Below are 13,441 nucleotides of genomic sequence, written 5' to 3'. Positions count from 1 at the left end.
TGCAGGAGAGCTCTGATGAGTCCTGCGGAATGGCGCGTCCGTTACCTAGCTACTCCTACGTGGATACGTTATCCTCTGTACGTGGCAAGCTCAAGTGCCGTGTGAACACTCAGTCATGTACCTCTGGCCCCGTGTGAACTGTGGTTGAGTCTTTAGTCCAAGCTTCAAGCTTAGCTTGCACCAAGGAAAACTGTATCTATCTATAAGTATATATGATGACGAGCCATTTGAAAATCGCGATTGGATCGTACGTGTGTGGCCTGAGATTAATCGATTGTGGTGAAGATAATGAAAGAAGTATCAGTACAGATTAAGGCTTAGCCTACTGGTCGGAAAGTGTTTATGCTTTCTCACCCACACCCGAGTTTAGGTGCTCCTACCAATTTTAACGGATGTTATACCTTTCTTCTTAATGAAAAAGCCTCAGGATCCTCCCTATCGGTCTAGTTTTTTAAGCACTACTACTACTATATCAGTGAGCGAGAGAACTGATCGATCGGTGAATCGGTCATAAATATCTCCGAGTCAAGGTTGACACGACCTAGTAGTCACTCTTCATCCAGTTGATACGATTATAAGTATCTTAGTCACGGTTCACACGAGCTAGTCAAGGCATTCCAGTATGTTCTGCTGGCTCATCATGACGTGATGGATCTATCAACTCCGTTTGTACATGATGGTCGATTGTTATTTGCCGGACGCATGTATCAGCAACTCATGCCAGGCTGTCTATGATGTTTTGCTGGTCTAAACTGATGATTGTCGAGGAAAGTAGTGTACGTATTGGGTTATTATTCACGAAAAAGAAAGACAAAGTTGCCGAAAGGTTAGGCGTGGATGGAGGTGTATGTTTTTTACGAGAGCAAAATGCAAATGCATAAGTTTAGGTACACAAGTTATTCATTCCGTGTTGGCGCCCCGATCCATTCCTCTTTTCCCGAGAAAACCGTTGCTTGCCTCTTTCTCGCGGACGATGAGACCCTCGGTTGCTCCTTGCCATCTTGCTTGCCTAGCCGTTGTGCCCGCCAATGCTATGATCGGGCATCCGCCTTTTATGCTGATTCCAATTGTTAGTGCCCCTTTTTTCTTGATCGATCCCATTAAGCCTACAATGACCGAACATTTTACTCCGTGCATCAATTTCATGCCACCGTTGACTTGGCCTCCTTCTTAGCACGTAGATACTCATCTCCTGAGTTGTCATATATGTAGATCAAACAATCAACACATCCCCGCTCGGGTCGTCCCCCTCCTGGGCGACCTAGGGTGGAAACCCTAGCCGCCGCCGCCGCCGTCCTCCCCTCCTCCTCCCGCCCTCCTCGTCGTCCCCGGAGGTCGTCGCCGGCGAAGCCGGGGGCGGCGGGGCTCCTCGCATGATCCCTCCGTGCGGCGGAAGGAGGCTAGCCTCCGCACGGGGGGATGGCCCCGGACCTTCGCCGGCGACGGCGGGGCTCCTCGCATGATCCCTCCGTGCGGCGGAAGGAGGCTAGCCTCCGCACGGGGGGGATGGCCCCGGACCGTGGAGGATGGTGGCGGCGCGGCCCCTCGCCGGGTGGCCGGTGATGGTGGCGGCGGCATGGCCTTGATCTGGGGGCGCAGCTCTCCTCTTCCTCGTCGCGACCTTCGGGCGGGCGGTGATGGGGGCGGCGTAGCAAACCCGGAACCTGGCGGCGCGATCCTCTCCTTCCGTCCTAGCCTCGGCATCGCCGGGCCAGCGGTGATGGAGACGGATCTCGCATTGCTCCTCCTCATGGTTTGGGACCACGGCACCAAGGGCCGGCGGCCCTGGATGGCGGTGGCGCCGTCGACCTGGTGGCAGGTGGCGGGCGTGGTCCTAGGGTCTCTCTTGCGTGAAGAGGAAGACCTACCGGAGGCCTGGACTCGTGATCTAGCCGGAGTGTTGAGTTCCGGAAGGCTCCGCCGGCGAATGTAACGGTGCTTTGTGCCTGGAGTTTGTCTGGATCGGTGGTATTCGGTCGTGCGCACCCATGCTTTTATTCCGACCGTTTGGTCCGGAGGGAGCGGCGCGAAGCTCTTTTTCCGTGTTGACATCAAGTGACTATGGATCCATGATGAAAGTCGGAAGAAGAGAAGTACATGAAGGCCGGAGGGAGGACTAGCTAAGGGAGGTTCAAGTCTTCGCGCCGTTGAGGGACTTGCTTGGTGTTCCGGGCCTCACAACAGCGGTATGATAGTGGGGGCGACAACATATGTGAAGTTCGTAGTCCTACCTTTCGGGGTGAAATCCCAAGGTCCGGCCTTAACTGGTTGTGCCTGGCAATGACCTTGTTGGAGGCATTGTTTTGAGAGTGGGGACTATCTTCAGGGTGAAAACCTAAGATCGTTGATCGGGCGACGACGGTGTTAGAGCACTATTCCCTTCTTGGAGGCGTCGTTTTTGGAGAGTCTGTACTTCAGGTGTTGTCTTGGCGGTGGATGTATTGTTGTTGTTAGGCCCGAGATACTGTAGCGGGACTTTTATTTCTTAGTTTTCTTTTCCTTTTTTGGCTGTGTGCATCCGTAGTGCCATTAGGGTGGTGCGTTGTTGCAGAGGCTGGGTGTAATTGATATCTTTTTGATATTAATATATTCCCTTTATCGAAAAAAAGATACTCATCTCCGATCGTAGTTGTATCTCCTTTCTTTTCTTCCTAATTTGGAGGGATACATATAACTGACGGGCGACACCAAACGGTATGCCAAGATTACACAAGGTCCTCGAGTTCCGGGACGCAATATTACAATGACATGCTCATTCAAATTCTACATAATTTTGAATTGTATGATTTCTCGTGTCAGAAAACAAAACACATGCTATGCAAAAAAAAGAACTTATCGGATGTAGTGTAAGGGAGTCCATAGGGGAAGATAATGCTCCCATCTGGCCCAAATTAGTTGAGGTGGCTGGGATTGGGAGACTCAATCACATATATACTAATCAAATTAAACAACCAACACATGCATGACAAATTCCTAAAGATTAATCTCCTCTAAAAACTAGTATTACGTAAAAAAAAGGATACAGTACTTGGAACCAGAGATAGTAGGAACGTAGAAGGTTGTATTTAGGGTGTCAAGGTGGGATCTCACTTTTAGTGTATTTTGACTTTTCTGGTTTACATTTTTTGTGTCAAAATTACACTAGAAAAAGAAAAATGTACTACAAGAAGTGCGACTTTGGTGAAATCCCACTTACACCCTAGTTGTATTATTCCAAATTGAGGACCATGCATGGACTCGACGGTGTACACTATAGCAAGTCAGCAACACGCTCCATGAAGCGATGGACATGGCATATACTAGTGCGTTCGAGAAGAAGAGGCAAGCTGGATTCCCGCACGCACGTACGTAGTATATGGCAGCAGGCAGGAGACGGCACGGTACATGCAGGAGCTACGTATGTACGGAGTACGGCGCATCATCTCACTCTCGTCCCCACCAGAACCAGATACAAGTGTGCGGGCAAGCGCCGCTAGCTGCCTCCGTCGACAGTGTAGACTGTAGAACTGTAGAGGTGGGTGGGCAGTCTGCCCGGAGACGCTTCGCCCGCTCGCGCGCGACGGCAGCAAAACCGTGCGCCTCCGCCCGCCCGCCGGCCCGCGCGAGCTAGCGCGCGCTGAGTTCTGTTGCGTGACGGCTGCGGCGAAGGGGACATGGTATCCTATCCTTGGTACTTGACCAGACTGGTGGTTGTTGACAGAGTTATTCAAAGGGTGGCTGTTGCGGACACACCATGCCATAGCCATTCCCGGTCCGGCGACATCACCGTCGCCGCCCGTCATCGTCACATCGATCGTGCGCCGCTGACATTTCGAGCTTGTTGCGTCCGCGCTGACGAGAACGCGGTGGGTCGGGTGGGACGGAGCCGCCGGCAACTTGCAAACCGCTTCGCCGGCTCGCCGCTGGTGCCAGGCGGGCGGTATGGGCCGCCGTACTCTACTCTCCCGGCTCCCGCGGCAACTCTGGAAGTCTGGAACGTTCTCTCGGTGAAGGCCAGACCAGACTGGACAAGTAACCCGATGGCTCCAAAGTGTTAAGCTTCATGCACTAGCCACTTGAACCAAAAGTTCGAACTGATGGAAAGGGCTAGGCAATCTACTTGTACACTTCACAACACCCCCACTCACGTGTGACGGGAGAAGAGAAAGTCACACGTGAAAGAAGAAGAGCACACCGAAACAGCGGTGGCTAAAGAGGGGACAACAGCAATTTTTGAGGCTTAATTGCGAAAACCATGTAAGAGGGGGCAACAGCAATTTTTAGCGCTTAATTGCGAAAACCATGTGAAAGCCAGGATTTGAACTTGAGACCTGGGGCTCTGATACCATGTTAAGCTTCATGCACTAGCCACTTGAACCAAAAGTCCGAACTGATGGAAAGGGCTAGGCAATCTACTTGTACACTTCACAACACAAAGCTCAACTGGGTTTTCGCTCGTAGGTCTAGAAGCGCCTGTTACAAAAGAAATACATTTTAAAATCTATTTCGAAATGTTAAAAAATAAAGCTTGTTGTGCTTTCATAGACCTTCAAATCTTACAATAGTGTAAACTCCCGAAGGGTATCGTGGATTCGTGGTATTGTTTAATCTTGGTCATTCTACCCTTAATCTCGAACTGGTATAGTTTAATCTAGCTGGCCTTTTGTTTCACTTAGGAAAACATTTCAGTCTTAAGGATCTATGGAAGCACAAGCAAAAAAATAATTCTGAGAGTACACTTGATTTTTCTTTTTTGCATTCTCAACAGATATTTCATAAATTATAGGAGTATGTTAGCTTACAAAGGTTTGGCGCGAAAAAACATTTTATGTGGCTTGTGTAAATTTTTTTAATAAGTCTCGTGAAAAGTTATTTTAGAGTGCCCAAAATAGTCTATTTTGCAGGGGCAACAAAAAACTTTGTGTGCTACAATAGAATGTTTATATGTACACCTCGATCTTTTTTTCGAATTTTGCGATATTTTAAAGTATGCTTGTACTCAGTGGGTGCACTTACACCTATGACCCAGAACAGATTTTCGGACAATTCTCTCCTAGTTTACAATCTAGACTAGATGATACATGATTAAAAAAACGGGATCGTGACCACATGCTCGCAATCTTGAAACAACCTCATTGAAAGGCTCATCTCCCTTCTCTCTCCTCACCTCGCTCTTTTAGAGTTGAGTCCACCGCATCAACTCTTCTCCCCCTCTCCTCCAGCGTTGGCGACTTTGTTGTCCAGAATGGGTGGGGGAGAGGATGTTGGCGCCCTGCGGTCCATACTACTACGAATACTCTTAGGTTTAGCTTTTTTTTTTGTTACATGACTTGTCCTGGTTGCCATTGGGGTGGTTCTAGCTAGAGCTTGCAGGGATTTTCTAGCGCCTGGTGGTGGCGATGAGATGGTTTGTGTTGCTTCAAAGGTTGAATCCGTGGGCGAACTGTGGTGTCCCTCTTCTTCCCCTTCAAAAAAAGCTTGATGCAGCGCTTCCAGTTTTTGGGGTTGCTCGTGGCTCTGTTGTTGTGATGCGGACTTCCGCTCTCTCTTTTCTCGTTGGCCTCAGATATGTGGATCACAAGGATGGAGGGGGTGGGGTTGATCTATTTCGTGATGCATGGCGGGGATTGGATGTTGTTGTTTTCTTTGAGAGTTCTTTAGTATGGACCTATGACGGCGTGATGCGCCTTGCACCTCTTCTGGTCATGGGTTGACCCTCACTAGGATCTTTCTCGGAGTGCATTCTCGGCATCTCGTCGGCCATGTGCTGTCCCGCTGCCGACTTTGATGGTTCAAGGGAGGCCACTCCCTTCTAGCAAGCTGGTGATATATAGCAGGCCGGTGCAAGATCTTCAACCTCCATGCTATGCGATGGAGGCCCTTCAACTCCAGTATGATTGGATCATGCTGATGCGTCCTAAGTGGTCATGTCCCCCGGCGTCGTTGGTTGATCATGGCTGAACTCGATGGAGATGGAGTTGTTGAATATAATTGTTTAGTTTGTTCCATCAGATCAATCTTATGGTTGAATTGGCTGGGCATGCAATTTCACATGGTATCAGAGCGCACTGGCCTAGACGTGAGGAGAGGTGTTAAATATATCCTAGTCTCCTCCATCAGATCAGTCTTATGGTTGAATTTGTTGGAGCATGCAATTCCACATGGTATTAGAGCCCACTAGCCTAGTGCCTAGACATGAGGAGAGGTGTTAAATATAATTCCCTAGTCTCCTCCATCAGATCGATCTTATGGTTGAATTGGTTAGAGCATGTAATTCCACATGGTATCATATCCCACTAGCCTAGACGAGGTGTTAAATATAATTCCCTATTCTCGTTCATTAGATCGGTCTTAGGGTTGAATTGGCTTGAGGATGCAATTCCACATGGTATTAGAGCCCACGGGCCTTAACGTGAGGAGATGTGTTAAATATAATCCTAGTCTCTTCCATCAGACCGTTCTTATGGTTGAATTGGCTAGAACATGCAATTCCATATGGTATCAAAGCTACACAAGATCCTAGGTTTAAATCGTAGCCAACACAGTATTTAAAATAAAATATTTGCGGTCGCCCTAAAAAAACACAACGATGCCCGTATAAGGCCCCTACGAGATCTAGAAAGAAAAATGACATGAGGGAACGTGTTGAATATAATTATCTAGTCTCTTCCATCAGGTCCGTCTTATGGTTGAATTGCCTAGAGCATGAAATTCCATGGACGTGATTGCTTTTTCAGTTTTAGATCTACTAGGGTCCTTTGTATCAACTTGAAGGACTTTGTTGTAATTATTCTTTCTTCCGTTGGTCCTCTATGTAGTGTGTAACTCCGCCGCTCAATTTTAATGCAACGCACACTTTCTCCACCCCGCACCGCTCTCCTCCTCTCCTCCCCTTGAGAGACTCCAAGTCGCTCCCGGCTCCTTCCTCCACCTTCTCCGGCGGCCTCGCCGGCCGGAGGGGTTGGAGGGATGGAGACCGGCCCCTGTATAGGTTAGTAGCTAGGCTGGTTCTGGGCTATATGCCCGTAGTTTGGAGCAGAATCTCTGATCTGTTCGGCCAGATTGGTGGATGCCTAGGGTTTTCTGTAAACGCCTTGAGGACGCCGGCGGCTGGTGGCAAAGATGCCCATGGTCCTGATTGCTTTTTCAGTTTTCTTGCTAGGGTGTTTCTTGCAAAAGTGCAGGCCTTATCTTCAGATACTTGGTTCTTTAGGACAAGTGATGTAAAGGTCATGTATGAAAAATGTAGCTGCCACGTGCTACGCTAGTATAAATGGTCCACTTCTTTGTTCAATTTTTTTTAATGCAACATCTCTGATCTCGCGGGACCAATCACCGTTAAGAAAAAACCTCGTCGAAAGCTACTTACTACTACTCTCTCTATCCCGATTTATAGGGCCGCGGACATACCTAGATCATCAACTTGATCAACATAATATAAATAATATGATACTCCGCGATAAATTATATCATTAGAAAGTAGAGCATCGAAACTTTCTAATGATATTTTTTTAATTTATACCTTGTATTAGTTAGTTAAATACGATTTACGAATACACGCAGGTCTGTAAACTGGGACGGAGCTAGTACTACCTCTTTCTATAAGAAAAAATAAGATGTCCAATAGTTATCCTAGTTCGATGTATCTATGATTATGAACGGAGGGAGTATTGAGAAATGAGCATTGCAGCTGTCGATGTAATTGAAGACACAGTTGAGCATCAACAGAACAAGTTGTTCATGAACGCAGCGAAATTGCAGAGACAGCTGAACATTTGGGACAATTTTCAGACATTTTCTTTCTTTACTGGACTCCACATTTCCAAAGGTGTGCAAAATGCAAGTATCTATCGTCACATGGCCACATTCCTTGACGCACGCACGCACTCGGTATTACCCAACTCACCCATGCCTGGTGTATCACTCTAGTATGTTCCACACGAGTAATACTACTGTACTGTAACACAACAGGTATACACACGCGGCGGGCGATGAACGGCTACTTTTTACGCGTCTTGTCGGCAGGTCCCACGGCGAAGCTGCCCAGCTCGGCGGCGCGCAGGCGCAGCGCGGCGCGGAAGACGGCGTTGACGGCGTCGGACAGACGGTCCAGCAGCGCCGCCAGCTCCTCCGTCCGCTCCTCCACCTCCTGCGCCGCGGCGAGCACCGACGCCTCGTCTGCGGTGGTGTCGAGAGCCGATGCGAGCTTGCGGACGGCCTCGTCCACGGCGTCCACCTCGCTGGTGTTAGCGGCGGCGAGGAGGGCCAGCTGGGTGGAGAGCGCGTTGAAGGGCTCCGCCCACGGGAGGTCGCTGGAGAGGACGAGGGGGGTCAAGGAGGCGGGGTTGGGGTTGCTGCTGTCGGAGCCGAGGATGGTGGCCGCGGCTGTGGCGGCGAGGGAGGAGACTGCGTTGACGGCGAGGAGGACCCGGGCGGCGCCGGTGAGCTGGCGGCCGGCGCCACGGGGCGGGTTGGCGAACGGTACGGACGGGAGCGGCACGGGCGGCGAGGGAGCCCCGCCGTGGTCGGCGAGCGCGGCGCGCGCGCGCTGGGCGGAGGACGGGGACGAGGAGAGGAGGTGGAGCGCGAGGCGGGAGAGGAGGCGGCGGCGGCGCAGGCGGTCGACACGGGCGGCGATGGCGTTGCAGGCGTCGAGGAGCGCGACGCCCGCGTCGAGGTGCGCGGCGACGGCGGCGTCGTCGGCGGAGGCGGAGGCGGAGGAGAGGGCGGGCGCGGCGTCGGCTAGCGTGGCCGCGAGGAGGTCGGTCAGCCGCGCGAGCGCCGCGAGCGGGGAGGCCGGCAAGGGCAGCAGGCTCGCCAGGCGCGCGGCGAGCGCGGTGTCGAACCTGGAGACCGGCTCGGCCGGCTTGCGGTGGCCCTTGGCGGAGTGGATGGGGAGGAGCGCGTGGTACTTGTCGGTGAGGAACATCTGGGCTAGCTGGTGGCTGGCGGTGCGCGTGTGGGCAAAGCTTGCGGCGGCGTTGAGCAAGACGAGGGAGGAGGAGGGAATGGGCGGGGGGATTATAATGGTGGAGGTGTGAAGCGGGGCAGCGGAGAAGAGGGGAAAAGCGTTAGTCCCCGGCAACGACGCGTCTCCGGGAAGGTGATGGGATGACGATGGTCGATGGGGGCTGAACGGGGCACCGTGGGCCCAACGCGCAAGACGCGTACCGGGAACACTTCGTTGGGTTGCCTTTTGCCTTCTTCACGCTTCTCTTTTCCATTCTTTTTTGTCGTCTAGACTATTTTCCGTTTTCATGGTGAAATGGAAATGTAGGATTTCAAAAAGGGAAATATTTCCGATCTCTTTTACTTACTTGCAGAAATGTTATGGTGTGAGCGTGCTACTAACCCTACCACCTTTGAGCTACACCCTCCATCTTAGTTCCTCCTCGCCGCCCTAGTCTATCGACATGTGTCTTTGCACGGAGTTGCCACCTAACACTCTTCGATAAAAACAGGGTTGGTAATGGTCTTTCTGAATCGCTCGCTAATATGGCAAACAATAATCCTGTAGGTTGCCATCATCGCATCAGAAGAGAGCACATTGGGCATAAGAATGAACCAGGCTAAAAGCGCTAGTACAAGTGGGTAAAAGATTTCCCCCTCTATAATAGCGCTGGTTCCATTTCAATGTATATGGAGGGTTATAACGAGAGAAACAAGGTGTGTCTACCGAGACCCTAGATTGTATAGGGAGGGCGGAAGGAGAGTTACCCCGTTAGCGGAGATAAGTATTTACTAACTAGGATCCCAATTCTACGGGCATGCAAATAAGATCCCACAAAGTGGGTAAGTATTTACTAAGTACAAGGCCAGGTATATGCTAAACATCATGACATTAAAAGAGGGCAATTAGGAGCATAACTTGGAAGATCCGCTTTGGGCAGGTCGGTGGGAGCTAGCAAGAACAATGAGGTGGTGATAGCATCGTTGACAACAATCAGTAGTTGAGTCAAATGATGGATGATAGAATTGGCGTGACACAACGAGGATGGCTTGTTGACCATGGATCACACTCATCGGCTAAGAGGAAGAAGGGGTCAAAGGGTTTTCTCTGAGAAAGCGGAGTGGAGCGGGGAGATGACGTAGATTGACTTACTTGTGGAGCTAAGCTTAGGCATTTGCATTTTCCTCCCATAAAATAATATATGTCATCCACGCCTAATTAACCTTTTGGCAACTTTTTATTTCTTCTCCGTGAAAAACAAATTAGCATTCCGTCACGGTCTCACTATTCTTCATTTTGGCATACCAAAAACAACATAGACAGCCTGTCATGAGTTGTTGGTATATGCATCCAAGAAATAACAACGAGATTGGCTTGTCAAGTAGGGGCACATGAAGAGCTCATCAGTTGTCATGATGAAGGGTTCAATTAGCGGTTGCCTCTGAGAAAACGGAGTGGAGCAAGGAGATGACACGGAATGACTAATGTATGGACCTAAACTTATGAATTTGTATTTTGCTTAGATAAAAGCACATATGTCCTCCACGTGTAGCCTTTCGGCAACATTTTCTTTCTTTTCTTGAACAATCGAATCAGCAATCGGATATTCACTTTGGCTCATAGGAGCATTTGCTCCCATTGTGTGAATCTACATTTCAAAGTGTCAAAAAATTCTAAACTAAAAAATTTCTTGTACATCTACACATTTTATGTTCGTACACAAGTTTTAAAAAAAAACTATAAAAATTTGTGGCTCCAGTAAAAAAGATAAATTTTGATGCTATAACACGACTACGTACAGGACTTTTTTTTGTCTTTTTTGTATACGCCACATAAAATGTTGTTTTTCCATGAAAACTTGTGCACTAACATAGAATGTCACGATGTACAACAAAAAAATTATGTCAGAATTTTTTGACATTTTTAAAATTGTTTTTTAATTATTTTGTATAATATAAGCATTTGCTCCTATGAGCCAAAACGCCACCTCCATCAGCAATCCTTTAGGATCTCACTATTCCTCGAGTAAAACAACATAGACAACCTGGCATGAGCTATTGGCACCTGCATCTAGGAAGGGAGAGTGAGAACTACACTACTCATGGAGATAAGTTTCTACTGAGACCATAGATTATATAGGGAGGGGAAAAGGAGAGCGAGGCCTACTCAGATGCCAATTCTATGAGCGTGTAAGTAAGATCCAACAAAGAGGGATACATAAAGTAGTAGGCTAGGCATTCGACGCCTTGAATTGAAAGAGGGCAATTAGGAGCATAACTTAGATTATCCGCTTTGGGCAGGTCGGTGGGAGCTGGTAAGAACAATGAGGCGGTGATATCATCATTACAAAAATTAATAGAAGATTCGAACAACGAACGGTACCATTGGCACTCATCAGCTGCGGGAAGAAGGTGTCAACGTACAGTTGTCTTCGAGAAAGCAGAGTGGAGCAGGGAGATAATGCGGAATGAATAACTTGTGGACCTAAGAGCATCTCCAGTCGCGTCCCCCAAACCGTCCCCCAAACCGCGCCGGATTGAGCGTTTGGGGGACGTGTTTTGCTCGTGCCGCGTTTGGGGGACGTCGCTCCCCAGCCGCGTCCCCCAAACGCCGCCCCCAAATGAATATTTGTGCAGGAAAATAAAGGTTTTCATTCAATTTTGATTATATATTACAAAGTTTGAATGAAAACGGCTAGATTTCATCTAAACCTAGGCTACTCGACCGCCCGGCGGCGCGTTCGACGGCCCCGCCCCGTCGTCGCCTCCCCTACGCCGCAGCTCCTCCTGCGCGCGCCTCCTCTCCTTGCGTTCGGCGGTGGCCGGACGCGTGCCGCTCCCGCCGATAGTCCTCCTCCGCCCTCCCCGTCGGGCCGGCGAGGAGGGAGAGCTCGACGGCGCGACGAATCCGCGCCTCTTCGCGGGCACGGGCGTCGTCCCGGAGCTTCTTCTCCGACTCGAAGGACTCGACGAGGGCGCGTTGCTGATCGGCCGTCTCGTCCGGGTGCGGGGCGTCGTCGTCGGACCGGTCCGAACTCGTCGTCGTCGTCGTCGTCCTCCACCTCGGCTCTCCTCGCCTCGGCCTCCTCCTCCATTGGCGCCTCCTCCTCCACATCCGTTGGCGCCTCCATCATCGCCGCCGCACTGCGCGTCGGCCGCCGCTAACTCGCTCCGCACGCCTCCCCATAACGCCGTAGCGCGCGACTCCCGCTCGCCGACGCTCCTCCGCCGTCGCTGCTGCTGGAGCTCGATCGACTCACGCCGCCGGCGCTCGATCGAGTCACGCCGTTCACGGAACAGCGCTTGCCGCTCATCGCGCCGGCGCCGGCGCTCGTCGGCCCATCGCTCGCTCCATGTCCTCCGGAACCGGCGCCGTCGCGCCTCTTGTCCCGTCGAGGCGTCGAACGCCGCAACGGTGTCGCATCGCTGCTCTCGCCACGCTGCCGCCGCCGCGGCCTCCTCGGCTGCGGAGGCGAGGGGCGGAGAACGCCGCAAGATCCGCCGCCTGCCGCGCCTCACGCCGCCGGCGGGCCTCCTCCTCGAGTGCCGCACGCCGCTGCCGGCTCGGCCAATGGAGGAGACGGCGGTGGAGGAAGTGGCCATCGCCGGGGCGGTTCGCCATTGCCACCGGTGATGGAGGAGACGGCCGTGGAGCGACGAGGGCTGTGTTTGTTGCCGGCGGGGTGTGGTGGCTACCATTGATGAGCCGGGAGACCTTTTATAGACGCCGGCGTCGGGAAGAAAGCGCGGGAACGGACGAGAAGAGGCGGGAAGATTGCGCGGGAACGGGCGGTGGCGTGCGAACGCCGGCGACGCGTGGAGGCCGCGCGGCACCGACGAGACGTCTCGCCCGCCCCTCCGTCGCCATTAAGGCAAAGATGCCGCCGTGTGTCACCGCGCGCGAATAACTTCCGTCGCGAGGTAGGCGACGGTTAGGTTAAAATTAACCGTGCCGGCCCGACGCGTCGGCCCCGCCACTCCCCGCCTCGCTTTTCGTTGTGTCCGGCGTCCCCGGAGCGTCCCCGTGGGACGGGGACGGGCTCGGGCGCCGGACACCGTATCGGGCCGCGCCGGACAAAAATGGGCTTTGGGGGACGCGGCTGGAACGCTTTTTTTGTCCGGCGCGCCCCAAATCGCTTTGGGGGACGGTTTGGGGGACGCGACTGGAGATGCTCTAAGCTTAGGCTTTGTATTTTCCTCCGATAATTACATATATACCATCCACGCCTAACTTCTTGGTAACTTCTTATTTCTTTTCCGTGAACAACCAAATTAACATTCCTTCACGATCTCACTATTTCTCACTTTGGCACAACAAAACAAGAAGAAAGTCTGGCATGAGTTGGTGGTACATGCATTTGAGAAATAGCAATGAGTATGGCTTGTCAAGCAGGGGGCAGGTGAGGAGCTCATCGGCTATGAGGAAGAAGGGGCCAACTAACGGTTGTCTTTGAGAAAACAGAGTGGAGAGGAGAGATAACGCGGAATGAATAACTTGTGGACTTAGGCATTT

The 13,441-nt window shown here is 51.4% G+C and overlaps 1 protein-coding gene across 1 annotated transcript; it reads right to left on the bottom strand.

The window, feature by feature from the left end:
• Nucleotides 1-7,739: 7,739 nt before the first annotated feature.
• Nucleotides 7,740-9,034, bottom strand: LOC124679049 (UPF0496 protein 4-like). The gene has a single exon (XM_047214878.1). It carries the CDS (start codon nt 8,906-8,908, stop codon nt 7,979-7,981), a length of 930 nt encoding a protein of 309 aa, XP_047070834.1. The 5' UTR covers nt 8,909-9,034; the 3' UTR covers nt 7,740-7,978.
• Between the last annotated feature and the right edge of the window lie 4,407 nt (nt 9,035-13,441).

Source organism: Lolium rigidum, chromosome 7 (genome assembly GCF_022539505.1).
Source record: "Lolium rigidum isolate FL_2022 chromosome 7, APGP_CSIRO_Lrig_0.1, whole genome shotgun sequence".
Taxonomy (NCBI): Eukaryota; Viridiplantae; Streptophyta; class Magnoliopsida; order Poales; family Poaceae; genus Lolium; species Lolium rigidum.
This window is presented reverse-complemented; position numbering and strand designations above follow the sequence as displayed.